This window comes from Camelus dromedarius, chromosome 7 (genome assembly GCF_036321535.1).
Source record: "Camelus dromedarius isolate mCamDro1 chromosome 7, mCamDro1.pat, whole genome shotgun sequence".
In the NCBI taxonomy this organism is placed as follows: domain Eukaryota; kingdom Metazoa; phylum Chordata; class Mammalia; order Artiodactyla; family Camelidae; genus Camelus; species Camelus dromedarius.
Genome location: NC_087442.1, coordinates 83,437,909 through 83,453,802, shown reverse-complemented (window position 1 = coordinate 83,453,802; position 15,894 = coordinate 83,437,909). Strand labels below are relative to the sequence as shown.

The following is a 15,894-nucleotide window of genomic DNA, read 5'->3' as shown; positions in this document are numbered from 1 at the left end:
TGAGGCTCCCCACCCCTCTTCACATGTGGGTGCCAGGAAGTCTGAGTCAGAGTCAACCAGCACAAACCTGTCCCTACTGCCGCAGAGATTGGTGTATGGATGGACACCTGACCCAGGCCTCAGCCAATCAATGCAAGCCATCTGCTGACCATCCAATCAGAGTGAAGCTCAGGACTTTGTGTTTGACACCTGGGGAGAAACAATGGGACTGGTAGAGGTTAAGGGCAGTGTACCCCAAACATTATCAATACCAACTTCTGGTTAAACATAGACGATAAAGTACATTTGTTTATATGAACCCCTGGGCAAATCGTCCACTAGAATGGCACAAAGAGGGTGGGAGGAAGACAGTAACTAATGGGAGACGCTAACCAGGTGCTCAGGTGTAAACTGGGGAGAGGCAGGTCAGGGATGGGGGCTTAGCGGGGGAGGGGCTGGAGCACAAGTTCCCGGAGCTGCGGGAAAAGAAGCAAGGGGAGTCCTGAGTGGGGTCCCTCCCCAACCTGTTCCAGATTCTTCAGCCAGGAATGTACCACCCTCTGCCTCTCTCCAAGGAGAAAGATGCAAGACTTTCCTTTGGGAGACTTGAACGCTCAGAGATTCTGCCCCTTTGTGGCCTCCGTAAAGCCACCCATTGTTTCACGTAGTCCCTGTTGGGTAAATGTCTCCTGTGAGGCCAGCCCCAGGGCTCTGGCCGGGGTGCAGTGTGGCTGCCCTTGGCTTAGGTGACATTCCAGCCAGCTGTGGCCAGGGAGAGCAGAGCTGTGCAGAACCTGGGACCTCTGCACAAGGACTGCCTTGGCCCCTGTCCTTGCGGGGCGGTGAGCATCGCAGGACTTTGCATCCCAATCCTTCCGCTCCTCAGTCTCAGTGAGCTCATTTTAAAGTGGCGAAAATAAAGCCACCCCTGCCTACTGCCCCAACACTGTCTGATCAAATGACGGAATGAATGCACAAGTAGTTTGTGCATCATAAATGTTTTAATCAATCATAGTTATAATGTTAATTTCTCCTTCTCCTAAGAAATCTATTTCCTTTCTTTAGGAATAAATCTAATAAGAAATACATAAGGCCAAGAGGGGAGGGTATAGCTCAGTGGTAGAGTGCATGCCTAACATGCATGAGGTCCTGGGTTCAATCCCCAGTACCTCCTCTACAAACAAACAAACAAACAAACCAATTAACTACCTCCATCAAAAAGAAAGAAAGAAAGAAAGAAAGAAAGAAAGAAAGAAAGAAAGAAAGAAAGAAAGAAAGAAAGAAAGAAAGAAAGAAAGGGATAAGACCTATAAGAAAAAAATAAAACTCACCCATAGGACATAAAAAAAGACCGAAACAAATGGGGCAACGTATCACATTTCTGAATGAGGAGACTTGACATGATCAAAATGCCACTTCTCTAAAACAGACCCTCAACTCCACAAATTCAATGCCTTTCCAATGAAATGATCAACAGCGTTATTTTACTGAAATGGGATGAGAGATTCCAAGATTTATATGAAAGATAAAAGGTTTATGGTAAAGAAAATTTTGTGGGGAAAAGAAAAAAAAAAGAACAGATGCTTATCCCACCAGATATCAAAACCTTATGCCAACTGAGAGTGTGGTAGCCACAGAAATGGATAGAGAGAGGTCCAGCTCACAGGCAGAGCCGAGGCCAAGGCAGGCAGAGTACCAGGAGCCACTTTTACATTCAGGCAATCTGTTACTGACACAGGTAGCAAAAAAAAAAAGAAAGAAAAGAAAAGAAATGAAAGAAAAGAAAAGAAAAGAAAAAGAAAAAGAAAGAAAAGAAAAGAAAAAGAAAAAGAAAGGAGAAAAGAAAAGAAAAGAAAAGAAAAGAAAAGAAAAGAAAAGAAAAAAGAAAAGAAAAGAAAAAGAAAAAGAAAAAAGAAAAGAAAAGAAAAAGAAAAAGAAAGGAGAAAAGAAAAGAAAAGAAAAGAAAAAAAAAGAAAAGAAAAGAAAAGAAATCACCCAAAGGTGCTGCTCCCCATCCTTGTCCCACCAGGAAGGCTGACTCCCAAACCAAAGAGTCTGGATCCCTGCGTCCTGAGTCACCCCAAAGCATCTCCCCGGGCTGGGAGCCCATTCTAGATGGCAGCTACACCCTGAGGGGCAAGGGCCAGAAAGCCTCACATCTCGGAAGCAGAGGTTAGAGGAAACCTTCCTGATTGCCTCCTGGGCAGATGGGGAAGAGTGGGAGGTGGCCTCAGGGCAGCTTCTTTCGTGTCCAACCTCAGTTCCTGGAGAATCACAAAGTGTTCTGACAGGCTGAGGTTGGCTGTGGTTCCAAAGTTGGCCTAGGGGTCCTGTGAGGACACCTGCAAGGTGACCAAAGCTGAGCCATTTCTTATAACAGAGAAATACAACAAGGGAGAACGAACTGTGATGCAGTCAGGGATACAAATCAGTGGAGAAAGGCTAGCCTACCCGACGACTATTAGACTACTGCCTCACAGCATACACAAATTCCAGAAGCGTCAAAGCACTAAACATTTTTAAAAGCTGAAAAACTATTAGAAGGAAATGTGAACGAACATGTTTCCAATTTGGGTGGGAAATGCTTTTCTTAACAAAACATGAGCTTCAGAAAAAAGAAAGCAAAAACTGATTCATAAGAAAGAAATACTTCCGTGTGATGAAAGATGCTATTGATCAAGCTGTAAGTTTAGCAATGGACAGGGGGAGGGATAGCATACTAAGCAAGCAAAAGATTAATAGATATTATGGGTGGAATGTAATAATGGTTTATACAAATCGCAAAGCAAAATACACTTCAATGACAAAAGTTAAGTGATATAAACAAGTCGTCCTTAGAAAAAGAAATAACCATAAACATAATAAAAAATATGTCCAGCACTTTGCAACTCATATGACAGAGGAGATAACAGATAAGCAAAAAATACGAAAGATTTATCATCTCAAAGGTTGGCCAGCATGTAGTCAAACTCCTAATAATGGTGGGAGGATTTATAAATTGGTGAAGCCATTCGAGGGGGAAGTGTCGTCCTGGCTATGCAATCATAACACAGTGATCAAAGCTTGAGGGTGGTCTGGGCACGTGTGGCAATGCTGGTGGCCAAGCCAGCTGCTCCCTCTTCCTCTGGTTCCCAGACTCATGGGGGCCTCCACTCCTTAGGATATGAATTTGGAAGACCCATGACCCTGCCCTGGGAACTGACAGGTGGCAAAGTCTGCGGTGATAAGGCGATTGGGCTGTCGCTATGGTGATGGGGATGGAGGCCTTTTGCCATCAGCCCCAGTTTTCTGCATGGCAGCTCTAATGACAGGATGGTCAGCCCTGTGGAGGCCGGAGGGCGCGAGCGCAGAGGCCTGCTCCTGGTTGCCATGGCAGCATGGGCCCTCGCAGGAGCACAGAAAGCCCTGGCAGGAGAATTCCCCACTCCACACCTGGATGTGACGGGTGATGACTGAGCCTCAGGGCAGCAGGTTGGCGCGTGTGACAGAAACACAGTCGCCTGCAGCTTAATTACGCAAAAGCTGTCCCCCAGTCACAGGAGGAAAAAAAGAGGACCTTTTCTGCTGAATCTGTCTAGACACCACGCCGTCCCAGCTCAGCACAGCCCGGAGAGAAAGCTGACCAGTCCTGACCAGCCGTGGAGTCCAGCGATGCCCCTGCCCCAGCCACACCCGGCCTAACGAGGCCTGCGTGGGGAAGGGTCCCGACTGTGGCTCAGAAGAGAAGGCTCGCAGGCTTGCTGGAGAATGATGAAAAGGAGGAAGCTCTGTGATTGATCCTCCAGCCAGAAATCAGCCAGAAGCTGGATTGTATCCTCCCAGACGCCCGTAACCCTTGGTTGGGAGAAACCTGGGGATATTTCTGCCTTGGAAGCCTGTTGGGGAACGCTGAGGGGTCCCAGCTCCAACGGGCTGGCTGTGGTACAAATGCTGGATGACAGAGCCAGGATGGAGATCACCAAGAAGGAAAAGGTAGCTCTTTGCTGCTTTTCGGTGTTCTAGAAGAGTTTCTTATACGTTCCCACATTCAGTGGTTTGTTTAACTTGGACGAGTGTTTGCTTAGTATCTGATTGCATGCACAGGTGCTTTAGGGACGGTCTGCGGGGAGTGAACTGTGGGGCACTGGCTTTGTTGAGCAGATCTGTTCCTCTCCCGGCTGCTCCAGACTCCGGCCCTGTGACTTGGAAGTCACAGGGTGCCAGGAGGCCTGGGAGGTGACCTCTGTTGGGTAGAGGGTCTGGAGAGTTTAGAGCCCCAGCTGGGGGGCTTGGGGGCCTGGGATCTTAGCGGCAGAACCTGCTGGCCAGCCATGAGACAAGACTCAACAGACGTCATGAAAGGTCTCAGAGGCCCTCCCTGCCTGGCAGGAATCTCTGTGTAAGGAGCCTGAGGGCCGTTACTCCTGGAGAAGAGCAGAGAGCAGTTACCTTTTCTAAAAGAAAGGAAAATCCAGACTTCCTCTGAGCCAGCCCTGTGCCCAAGCTGTGAGCAAAGGAGCTGGAGCTGGTGGCAGGGCGGCAGACAGAGCCTGCCCGCTCTCCCAAGCCAGGCGGGGCGGGGGAGACGGGGGAGAGGGCCCAGATCCAGGCCCTCTGGCACGGTTTCCTCCTCACATGTCTTTTCTTCTCCTTCTTCTGTGAAATGACGAAGTCAGCATAAACACTGGGCTGGTTCTGCTCCTGGCAGAGCTAATGATGTTAGGAGAAAAACAACCACCCCGGGGCAGGGCGCCGGCAGCTGCAGGCAGCAGGAAGCCGGGTGTGCCGGTCACTGGGGCCACGGCCACGGTTCGGATGAGGAATCCTGCACAGAGGGGCCGTGGAGGCAGCTGGGGAGCAGGGATGTGGTGTCTTTGGCACAAGCAGAGAGCTAGCGGGAGACAGAGAGCGGTGGGGCCTGGGGTCTGCTGTGGGGAGCTCACCATTGCAGACTCAGACCCCCGCCTCTTCTCATTTGTCCTGGGGACACAGTGATCCACGTGGGTAAACCATTTCTGTTCCACATGCCAGGGGGTGCTGGTCCCAGTTCGGGGGCCCAGCTGGCTCCTGAGGGCTGGAGTGGGGGCGGAGGGTGGGTCACCCACAGCCTTGTCAGGGCCGAGAGCAGAGGGAGGCATTGCTGCTTGGCATCTGCTTTAAGGAGCCACCCAAAGCATCCATCATCAAGGGAAAGAATATTTCAATGCAAATTCTAAAGAATCAAAATGAATGCAAAAAAAGTATGGTGAGCGGAATGCCGAAATTCTTTAGAAGGAGAATTATTGGGGTATTACTGATTTATTTTCCTGTCTCAGGCCTGTGCTGGTTGCTTCCGCAGCGCCAGCCAGCCAGCCAGCCAGCCAGGTGCCAGGGCCAGACAAGGGGGGCGTGGGCTCTGACGTCCTCACCCCGCCCGCCCCGTCTGTCCTGGCCGCTCAGAGGACCCACCTCTTGTCTGGTGGGGGAGGTGGGGTGGGGGCTTCAGTTTGGTGTCAGGGCCAACGTAAGGATATGAGGTTTTGCTGCCGGGCCACCCAGGTCCAGTCCTGTGTCCCCAGGAAGTGCTACCCCCACCCCAAGCCAGCATGTGACCTGAAGCAGTGAGCAGTGCCCTGTTCACACTTAACAGAAGTACCCCCAAGAGGTCAGCCGCGGTGGTATCCACCACAGGGTCCCGGGAGGAGAGCGTTCTGGTCGCTTTGGAGGGAACTGAGGTGCTGCTGGTTTTACCTTTTCTGTGTCTCCGGTTCCTCCATCACCCGTGGTCATCTCGCTATGATCTGTGGCTTCCCCTTGTGAGTGTCAGCTTCTTGCACGGTTTCTCTAGAGCTCCCCGGGGGCAGGCGCCCCTCCCCTCCAGCCTGCCGCTGTGGAACCCACCACCCTGATTCATTCCCTTGGCTTGGAACTCCATCCCTCGGCGGCTAGCACTTCTGGGTGGTTCTGGGTGGTCCTTCCCCCTTGCCTCATCTGTGCTGGTGGGCGGGAGGGATGGGGGCTCCACAGTGAGAACAGTTAGCCTTGGGTGGTGGGTTTGGGGAGCACTTTTCAGGAAGAAAGCTGGGAGGGTGACATTCCGGGTGTCTTAGTCTGCCCAGCTGTCATAACAAAATACTGTGGGCCGGGTGACTTCACCCACAGGCGCGTTTTCTCATGGTTCTGGAGGCCAGAAGTCTGAGATCAGGGTGCCAGCATGGTCAGTGCTGGGGGGGGGGGGCTCTTCCTGGCTTGCCGATGGCTGCTCTCCTGCTGTGTCCTCACATGGTGGGGGGAGAGGGAGAGAGAGAGACTCTAGTCTCTTCCTCTTGTGGGGTCTCCATCCTCATGGAGATCTCATCTGACCCTAATCACGTCCCAGAGGCCCCAGTGCCTAATACCACACACTGGGGGTTAGGGCTTCGACGTATGTATTTGTGGGAACCCAATTCAGTCTTTAGCACCGGGGGTGGGGGATGGGAGCAGCCTGGGAGGAACTGACCTCCCTCCATTCAGGCCTTCCAGCTGCCCCGGGCACTTTGCTGCTGAAGGAGAAGGGTCAGAGATGGGGTGAGACAGCATCAGTTGCCAGTTTCCCCGACAGGACTTGTCCCAGCGGGTCTGGGGACCCAACAGGAGAGATCCCCACCGGCTCCCCCCCACCCCCCCACCAAGCTGCTGGGAGGCTGGGCTATTGCCAGATGCTCAGGATGCAAAGCTCCAGGTGGCTCCCAAGCAGCATGCTGGGAGAGGGGCCAGTGCGGGCTTGAGCAGAGTGATGACAAGACCCTGAACTTGCGGGAGTGAGGCTCCCCGTGGCCCGCTCAGTCATGGATTCAGCAGTGGGGGGCAGGGGCTGGGCCTGCCAGTGGGTGGTGGGCCCCTCTCAGCCGGGAGCTGCCGGCTCTGAGCCGTGTGAGAGGCTGTCCTTGCTGCAACCGGCTGGAATCCGCGAGGGGCCCGGGCCGGGAGGTGGTGGAGCAGAGGCTGACCCAGGAGAGCTGAGCAAGCTGCCTGGGTCCCAGGCCTCCGGGTCGAGCGAGGGCCCTCAGAAAGAACATTAAAATTCCCAGCATGTCCCTGGAGGAGGCGAGGCGGCGTCTGGGGCTGCAGAGCTGGGGGCAGACAGGCCACAGAGAGAGAGTGTCCTTGGCCTCCTTCCCCGGGTCTTGGCAGAGCTGCCCTGAAGCCACCCCGAGGCAAGAGAGAGCAGAGCTGTGCTGAAGGGAGGCCCTCCGCGGAAGGGTCTGGTGCAAGGCAGGGCTGTAGCCTTTGGGGGCAGCCCAGATGTGTTCCCCGTGTCCCCGCATTCCTGTGACAGAAGGGCAGTCCTGGCCCGGGCCCTTCCCTCCACATTTATTTCCCTCCCCTTCTCAGGGCTGGACACTGATTCTTGCCCCAGTCTCAGAAGGCTGCAGCCCTCTGTGTCTCTGTCTCTGTGTCTCTGTGTCTCTCTCTCTGGCTGGGTGCATTGAGAACAGGCCCCTTTATTGCCCCCTCCAAGCCCTGCTCCACCCCACATCACCCTCTCAGGCCTGCCCAGGTACCTCCCAGACAGGAATCCATGCGCCCCTCCACTGTGGCCCCTCCTCAGCACCCCCCACCCCTGGCTCCTGCCAAGTCCACACCCTCCTCTCCCAGTCTAGTTCCCTCCTCAGCCCCCCAGGGGCCTGAGGGTAAGCTTCTTGGCATCCACCAAGGCCCCTGGTCTGATGACCACTGGCCACCTCCTCCTTTGCTCGATGTGTTCTATTCCTTTGTTTTCTAAAAGCGGAGCCATTTATCCCCATAGTCAGTTCCTGAACAGGCCATCCAGCTGCTGAGACAAGCTGGGACTAGATTCCAACACGTACACATCCCTGGTGAGGATGCATTGTCCTGTCTGTTCATTTCTGCTCCAGGGAATCCCTCTGGGTACCACTCTCGTTGACACACGTCTGTGGTACCAGATCCCGCCTCACCTTCTCAGTGAGGTTTAGACCCACTGGTCAAATTTCATAAAAAGTGCTGTGAGGGTTTTGACTTGGGGAGGGATGGACCTTCTACCCCGGAATATAGGCACTTCCCCAGATACAGATCGTCTCTTTTGCCTTTTGGACAAGAGTTCTGGCTCTTGGACTCTCCTTTCCACAGGAGTTGAGTTCCTGGCCCAGGCTTCTCTTTGACCCCCTGAGAAAGTCAGTCTGGCTGGTCCTCTGTGGCCATCCATGCCAGAGGGTCCCGACTGCTGTCTCGAGAGTTGGGGCAGGCTAGGGAGTTCGGGCTTGGAGCCTCTCGAAGGCTCCCAGGGGTGCTGAGCTAGGCAAGGGGGTCCTACCAGCTACTCGGAACTGGCGGGAAGAGCGCCGTGCCAACAGCCCAGCCATGTGCCTACGCCTGAGGGTGTGCCTAGAGCAAGAGCTATCCTGTGGGGTAAGGGGACCAAGGCCCAGAGGTGTGGGGTTTACCCTGCCAGAGCATCCTCCCCTCCAGGTGGGCAGCCAGCTCCCCTGGGCCCCCAGCATCCTCAGGCCCCCCTGCAGTCGTCCTGACCTGCTTTGAGCATCACCCTCCCCCTCTGCGCGTGCTCTTCATGCGTCTCACTCAGTCCATCTCTGCTCTGCTCCCTCTGCTGCCCCAAGCCAGGCAGCACCTGCCCAGCCAGAGGGGCTCCAAGGCTCCCCTCTGGTGCTGGGCCTGAGCAGGAATCCAACCGAGGGGAAGGGCGCCAACTGTGGGTCCTGGCTCCCAGGTCCCCTCTGGGCCAGATCTGCCCGCTGCTCAACCACGGGCTGTTCTCGGGGACTTTCTCAGAGGCTGTCCTGCCCCTAATTTCACAGAGAAGCCGGGTGAGAGGCTGAAGTCACACGGGGTGAGTGGTGGAGAGGCACTCCTTCTGAGGCAGCTGCTTTGTGAGCCCAGGGGTGCCCCCGGGCGAGGGCAGCAGCCCAGCTCCCTCGCGGCCGGGTGAGAGCAGGATGGGCTAACAGCAGCATAGGATGGGTGTGGAGACCTCTGTGAGATGTGGCCAGAGGTGGATCAGAAGGGGACTCGGGGAGCCAGGAGCTCTTGAAGCAGATGCCATCTGAGAAGCCCCAGGGCTCTGGGAAGAGGAGAGGCGGGCCCCCTCACTCCCTAACACCCCTGAGAAGGGAGGCCCTGCTCACTGCTCCAGGGTCAACACTGCCTCCTTTTCTCCCGCCCCCTAAGTCATCCTACCATCGCATGTTTGGGGAAGTGCACTCAGGACCACGGCCTTATGTCCACCTGCTAACCCTCCAATAAGCCCCTGCCCCACACAGCTCGGCAGAGCCCTGAGCCCGGGGCGGTCCCCTGGGGTGCTGGCATGGGCCCTGGGCCCCCAATGCTGGACCCAATGGGCTTGCCCACTCCTCCCGCCAAACTGGGCCCCCGGGGGCCCACTGTACTGTCACCTTGCCCGGGCTGGCCCCCACAGGGCAGTGGTGACAGACCCGCTTGGATGTGCTTCCCACCTGTAAGGACCCAGCAGATCCAGCCTTCGCCCCCAGGGGAGGCGAGGGGTGGGAGAAGATAAAGAAACCCCCTCGTTGGCACTCCCCAGAAGAGCAGAGCTGGTCTGCGCCCCCAGAGGGAAGGATGCCATGTCCACATCAAAGGGCTGCCCTCTGCTCCCAGCCCGTGTTTGCGGATGTATACCTGGCTGGGCTGCTGGCTCAAACCTGCTCTTTCCTTCCTAGCAGGATGGCCTTTGGCAACTTTGAAATCCCTCTGGACCTCAGTTTCCCCTTCTGTACAGCACGCCCCAGGGCTGCTGTGTGGACGGGAGCCCCTGAATAGTGAGGCCCTCATGCTACATAACCAAGCACAGAGCTGTGCAGAGCAGCTGCACTTCCACCGTGAGCAGAAGGGCGAAGAAGTCCTACACGTAGACAGCCGGGAGGAGGGACGCGATGCCACACACCCCTTCCAGAAGCTACAGAATCCTCACCCTGTGTCCTAGGACATCATATACCCACAGACAGACTCACAAGAAACCCAAGTCATGTGTGTCACATGTGCTCTCTGGTTCCTGCCCATGTGGCTCCTGGACCTGGCCACCGGGTCCCCCATCCTCCAGAAGGTCCCAGAGTGGCATTGTCCCAGCTGGTGGGCTGCCAGGCCCCTTCACAAAGCACAGGAGGAGAAGCAGGTCCCACGAGTACATCAAGGCAGATGTGCCTGGGGGAACACCAGCCTACTTCCCCTGTTGCTGGCCTGTGCATCCCCCTTCACCTGCAGGCATGGTGTTTCCATGAAAAACATGAAAATAGAAAGTTGTGAAGAAAAAGTCAGTGAAAATGGGTGATAGATGGCTTTAAAAACAGCCCACAAGAGAACCACAAATAGATAAATGATTTCAGTTAATTACAGAGAAGTGGCGTGTGTTTCCCTATTCATACACACACACACACACACACACACACACACACACACACACACAATCTTTTAATCACTGATGAATGCATCACTTGCAAAGTACGTAGAAATTATAATAATAATGTGAAAAAAATATTAGCAGACAGGACTCTAGTTTTCCCATAATTGAGCCTTTGATTCTGTCCTGGGGGAATTTGTGGACACACAGCAGCACTGCAGGGGGGAGGTGCCAGCCCCTCCCCTCCTGCCGTCCATCCTCGAATGTGCAGGGGACACTCACCACTTCTGCACCTGAGAGAGGCCACCTGCCTCCCTTGGTCCCAGCCTGGAACCTGCTAGGCCAGGTCTGTCACAGGCTCACCTCTCATATCCCGTGGGGCCAACAGGGCAGCAGGCGCCCCTAAGCCACCAAGAGAACCTCAGGCAGGGAAAAATGTGGGGGGACCCGCGTGCACAGACACCATGGGCCCCCAGTCCCCAAAGCCCAAGGACTAATGCTGTGAATGCCTCCCCAGTGAGGGGTGGCCGCCACCCTCTCCCCAAGACTCCTTGAGCGCAGTGGGGTCCATGTGCCGAATCAGGGAGCTTCGCAAACAGCCTCCAGGTACTCACAGCCTCTGCTTTCTGCTGCAGGAGGCTCAGACAAACTTGACCTTTTTGGGAACCAAGTCTAACAGACTCCGAAATACAGTCCAGCAGTCAGGAGACTAGCCTGGGTTGCAAGGGATGCCCACTGCAAGGAAGATGGGTTTTCTTCTATTCTTCTTTATTCTTTGATGTATATTTTTAATTCCCACCCCTCCTCCCCAAGAGAAACGCAAACATTATCAGCCTTCCTCGGAGCCTGCAGTCACCCGGGCCTCTTCTCCTGCTCCAGTCTCCTGGGTCTCTGGGAAGTGCCGGGGTGGGGGTGGGGGGTTGCTGTGGTCCATGTTGTGTCTCCGTGGGCTGGAACAGGACCCCACATCCTGGCCAAGGCGCACACAGAGAGGGTGGCCATCGACCCATGTCCCAGGGGAGCCTTGGCTGGATGATCCTGAACTTTCCAGTTAATCCCCTACCTGGTTTGGCCTCTTAGTCTCCACTGCCCAATTCCTGTCTCCGTTTCTGTAGGCTGCCCGATGTTCAAGTCCCTAGTTACTTTGGCCCCTCCCAGTGCTTTGTACCTCCCAGGCCCTGCCAGGTGGCGCCCGCTGCCCTCTCCATCCCTGCCCCGGCCAGGTCTGTGCCTCCCGGTCATCACAGCTCCCTGCTTCCACTGGGGCAGGTGAGCCCCCAGCCTCAGAGTGGACAGACAGGCCACTGTGAGTCCAGCCATGCCCCTCAGCCTCCTTGGGCCTGGATACTTGTCACCAACTGGGAATAATAATGATGTTTGCCTCCAAGGGCCACGGGGTGGAGGAGCGCCTTCCTGCGTGAGTGGTCAGCTACGAAGCTGACCTGACCCTCAGTGACCTGATGGGGAGGGGAGGGGGGCTTTCAGGGGAGGGGCTGAGACTAGAGGGAGGTGGTCAGGTCGGGGTGGACTCCAGGCTGACACTTCACAGCACCAGGGGTTGCGCTCCCTCCAGACCCCTCCCAGCACCAGAGGTCCAGCAGGTGCCAGTACCCTCTCCCACCCAGGAGCCGTTTGAAGTCCCGCTGGTTTATGCTCAGAGCGCTCTGCGGGGTGGAGTGAACATCTATGCCTGTGTTTGCTGACGATGAATCAGGAGCCGACGGAGGTCATGTCCAGGGTCACATGGGTGGGAAACAGAGATGAGGATCTGGGATTCTCTGCTCTCCTGGGCTATGACCCAGAGGGCACAGCTGGCAGGCTGATCTCCAGTAAAGACCCTGTCTTTGGCATCCAGTGTCCTCTGCAGTCTGAACACTGGATGTTCGCTCTAATGACTGGGACAATTGTTTGCCCCAAATTCACTCCCCAGATGGAAAATGGGTATAAAGAATTAGTGTGTAGGTAGCATCTGAGTCCTGGGAGAGGTTGTAAGTGTCCTGTTTCTGCTGTTCTCCCGAGAGGGTCCCATATGTCTTGTGTCACTGCCACCAGGCCTGGTGCTGTGTGAAAGGGAAAAAGCATGTGTATCCCTTTTGGGTCAGGTTCCCGAGACAGAGCCTGAGATTGGGATTCTTCGGAAAGTGGCTGACCGAGCAAGTGCTCTCAGCGGAACCCGTAAGGAAGGGAGAGGAACAGAATAAGAGAGGGCAAGAAACCAGGTGAAAAAGTGGGTTCAGCCTGAGCAAAGCCTCAGCCTGGTCCCGCAGGGGGCTCTGAAGTGTGGAGAGCTTCACGGAGCTGCCCATCCTTGAGGAAACAGGCCAGCCTTTCGTACGCCTGTAACAGAGTCATTGCCTGAGGTCTCGGGAGAAGGATGTGCTGTGAACGGGGAACAGCCACCACTCAGGGCAGCTGGGGGCCGGGGGTGCCAGCCCGCTGTTGGGGGGGCACCTGTGGTGTTCACCGTGGTCCTCCCGTTGCAGGGCTCGGATCTATCAACCTCTCACTCCCTCCATGCACAGCTTCTCCAGGATTCTGGGGAGACTCACAACTGGATGCTGAGTGAGGTGAACCACAGTTCTCCTTCTGCAGGTGACTACCCAGATCCGCACCTGCCTCCCCCCCACCCCCCATTCTAGGGCTCCTCCTCCTCGGCTGACATTGCGGGGCCAGGTGGCTCACCTGGAGGGGTGACCCGGACACTCAGCCCTGAAGAGTCTGCACCCTGCCTCCCCTTATCAAGTTGTGTTTGCTGGGTGCTGTCTGTTTACAGTCACCACGGGGCACATGAGTACCAGAGACACCCCAGTGGATCATCTGAGTGCAAAACCTATGCTGCTCTGCTCCATCGTGTGACAGTACTGCTGCCTCCCTGTGATGGCAAGGGTCAGCCGCTGCCTGGTCACACTGGGCTCCTGGCGCCAGTACAGTCATATCTTTCTCTACCTGCCTGGTTACTGGCACAAGGAGCATGGTGTGACCGGGTGGCAATCGTAGCTTTAAATTTAGTGGAACTCTTCCTGCATCCCCTAGTGGAAGCATCTCTCCTCTGAGAACCAGGGCCTCTAGGCTCAGAGAAAGAACAAATTCCCCAAATGGGTCACTAGGAGTGACAAGGAGCCCTTGGTTCCCAGACCTGTGTGTTTTACCCTCTAGAGACACAGCGTCACTCAGTGGCCATTAGGGTGGTTATGGCAGCCTGGAGGATGCTGGCCCCTTTGATCGGGGGTCATCTTCACACTGCCAGCTCAGCTGTGCCTTCAGGAGTCTGTCCCAGCACTCTGGCAGGCTGGCAGCTTCTTGGTGGTAGGACTAGCGGATCCTGCGGGTCGTGTGCTAACTGCCAAGCCTCCTCTGCCATGAAGTGGATCCTTTGTCTGCGGTAACGTTGTGTGCGATCTCCTGTCAGTAGGTCAGACATTCCATGGCTCCCCAGTTAGTGGGACTGGCTGAGACACTGAAGGTGGGAAAGGTGAATGCATGCCTGGGTCATCAGATGAACTGCTGCCCGTTCCAGGGTGGGAAAGGGTTCAGCAGAGTCAACCTGTCACCAAGTGGTGGCTGTCGGTGACCGGGAGGAGCCGTGTCATACCAGGGCTTCAGGGTTGGTCTCTGATACTGGCAGGTCATACACTCAACAGCACAAGCTCAGCCAGCCTTGCCTGTGCTATTGGGCTCAGGCACAGCTTCCATCTCTGCCACCGTGGTTATTTGTCCCTCAGGGTTGTGTGCAGGCTGAGCCGGACGAGGAGCTGTCTGTTTTGTTGCCTTTTCTCTAGCAGATGGTTTGTCAGAGGCATTGGCGCCTCAGACCTGCCCCCAGGCGCAGGGATTTACCTGCACACCTCCTCCCCCACCGCCCCCATCCCCAGTCCGCTAACCTGGCTCCTTCCCGCGAAGCTGTTCAGCACCATCCATGGTCTACGTGTACCTTTACCTTGAGTCCCTTCTCTCTCCTCACAAAGTGAGTGGCTGGCTGCCCTGCCCCAGACTCTGCCTGCTGAGAGGAGTTCTCCTCTCCGCTGTCCTCCGGGGCCGCCCCTGCGTGGGACTGCGGTGCAGCAGAGGTCCCTTTCCAGTTTGCTCCACTTGCCCTGACTGGCCCACGGTCCGAGCGTGGGAGGGTTTCTGCCCTCCTCCAGCAGCTACGCAGAGGGAAGGCCAGATGTATGAGCTGAGGGAGGGCCCAGGGGCACTGATGCAGGAGTGGAAGGTGACGGGCGGGTCCGGGCCACCTGCTCCCGCAGCTGCCCTGTGCCCTCCAGACCTGCTTGAGCCAGATTGCAGACGCGCAATCCTGACGGACGGCTGCGGGGCCCGCCGGGTCCCTGACTCAGCGGCTCTGACAGCACCCAGCTCTTGAGGGGCTGCTCTGGCCACGTGACCACTCGATGTCCCACGGTCAGATGCTCTGTCTCTCCTGGGGCCCAGTGACATGCCAGGGGCTGCCTTTCAAGTGGTGTTTGGTTCTCTGCTGCAGATCGCAGGACCCGGGGTCCAGAGCCCAGGGTCTCCTCTGTGACTCTCCTCTTGGGGTTTCTCACACTTCACGCAGGGTGACACCTCAAGCGTGAGGGCTGCCTGGCCACACGGCCTCAGGGTCAGGGCTGACTGTGGCACCATCCCAACCAGCTGCAGGACCTTTGTTTTCTCTGGCTCCACTTAAACTATCAGCCTCCAGTTTCATCCAATAAATAGGTTGGCATGGTATTGCCAAGAACAGAATATGCTGCTTCCACAATCTGAAGAGGCCTGTCAAGTGCTGTGTACCTTTCTTAGCGATAAGAAGAACAGGGCACAGTCATTTGTTATCCACTATAAAGCAGTTGTCCTGGCCCGCCCTGGACCACTGGGCCCAACCACCACGACGTCACCAAGACCGTGAGCCCAGTGATGTTCTGTGGTCTGGGCAGACCAGATGGTTTAGGTTTTGGGGGACTCTACTGTGACAGAGAGTGGGCGAATTCACATCCTTTGGAGCAAGACTGTGACTGAACACTATTGTCCATCTCAAGTGCATGCAGACTGCTTCTGCTCTTCCCTCCTGAAGGTTATCGATTTAAAAAAAAAAAGGAATGTCTTGGCTCAGGCTGCCGTCACAAAATGCCATAGACTGGGCGGTTTGAACAATAGACTTTGCTTTCTCAGGGCTCTGGATGCTGGAAGTCTGGGATTAGGGTACCAGCAGGATTGGGGTCTGGTGAGGGCCCTCTTCCTGGCTTGCGGACGGCCACCTTCTCGCTGTGTCCTCACATGATGGAGAGAGCTGGAACTCCCATCTCTTCCTCTTCTCACGAGGACACTAATCTCATCATGGGGCCCCACCCCCATGACCTCATCTCAACCGAATTACCTCCCAAGGAAAGGCTCCCGCCTCCAAACGCCCATCACACTGGGGATTTGGGCTTTAACATACGGCCTTGGTGGGGGACACGCTCAGTCCATAGCAATAAATTTGCCAGACCAACGGCTGCCTACTACGTACCTAATATAAACTGCATCCATCTATTCTAGGAAAGATACTCTGTCCAGCACACCAGCTGACATTGGGCCTTCTGTGTAGCTGAATTTGTGGAAGTTGAGTC

At 55.6% G+C, this 15,894-nt stretch overlaps 1 protein-coding gene and 1 non-coding gene across 2 annotated transcripts in view; both read left to right on the top strand.

Annotated features, from left to right (window-relative positions):
* The first annotated feature begins 1,080 nt into the window (after positions 1-1,080).
* TRNAV-AAC (transfer RNA valine (anticodon AAC)) lies at positions 1,081-1,153 on the top strand. The gene has a single exon. It is a non-coding gene; the product is annotated as a tRNA-Val (tRNA).
* Positions 1,154-3,396: 2,243 nt separating this feature from the next.
* The window catches only part of GCK (glucokinase), a 43,162-nt gene continuing 30,664 nt past the window's right edge, over positions 3,397-15,894 (top strand). Inside the window, exon 1 of the mRNA XM_031454601.2 lies at positions 3,397-3,951. Within this exon, the coding sequence (XP_031310461.2) occupies positions 3,907-3,951 (45 nt within the window). The 5' untranslated portion in view covers positions 3,397-3,906. The remainder of the gene's footprint in view (positions 3,952-15,894) is intronic.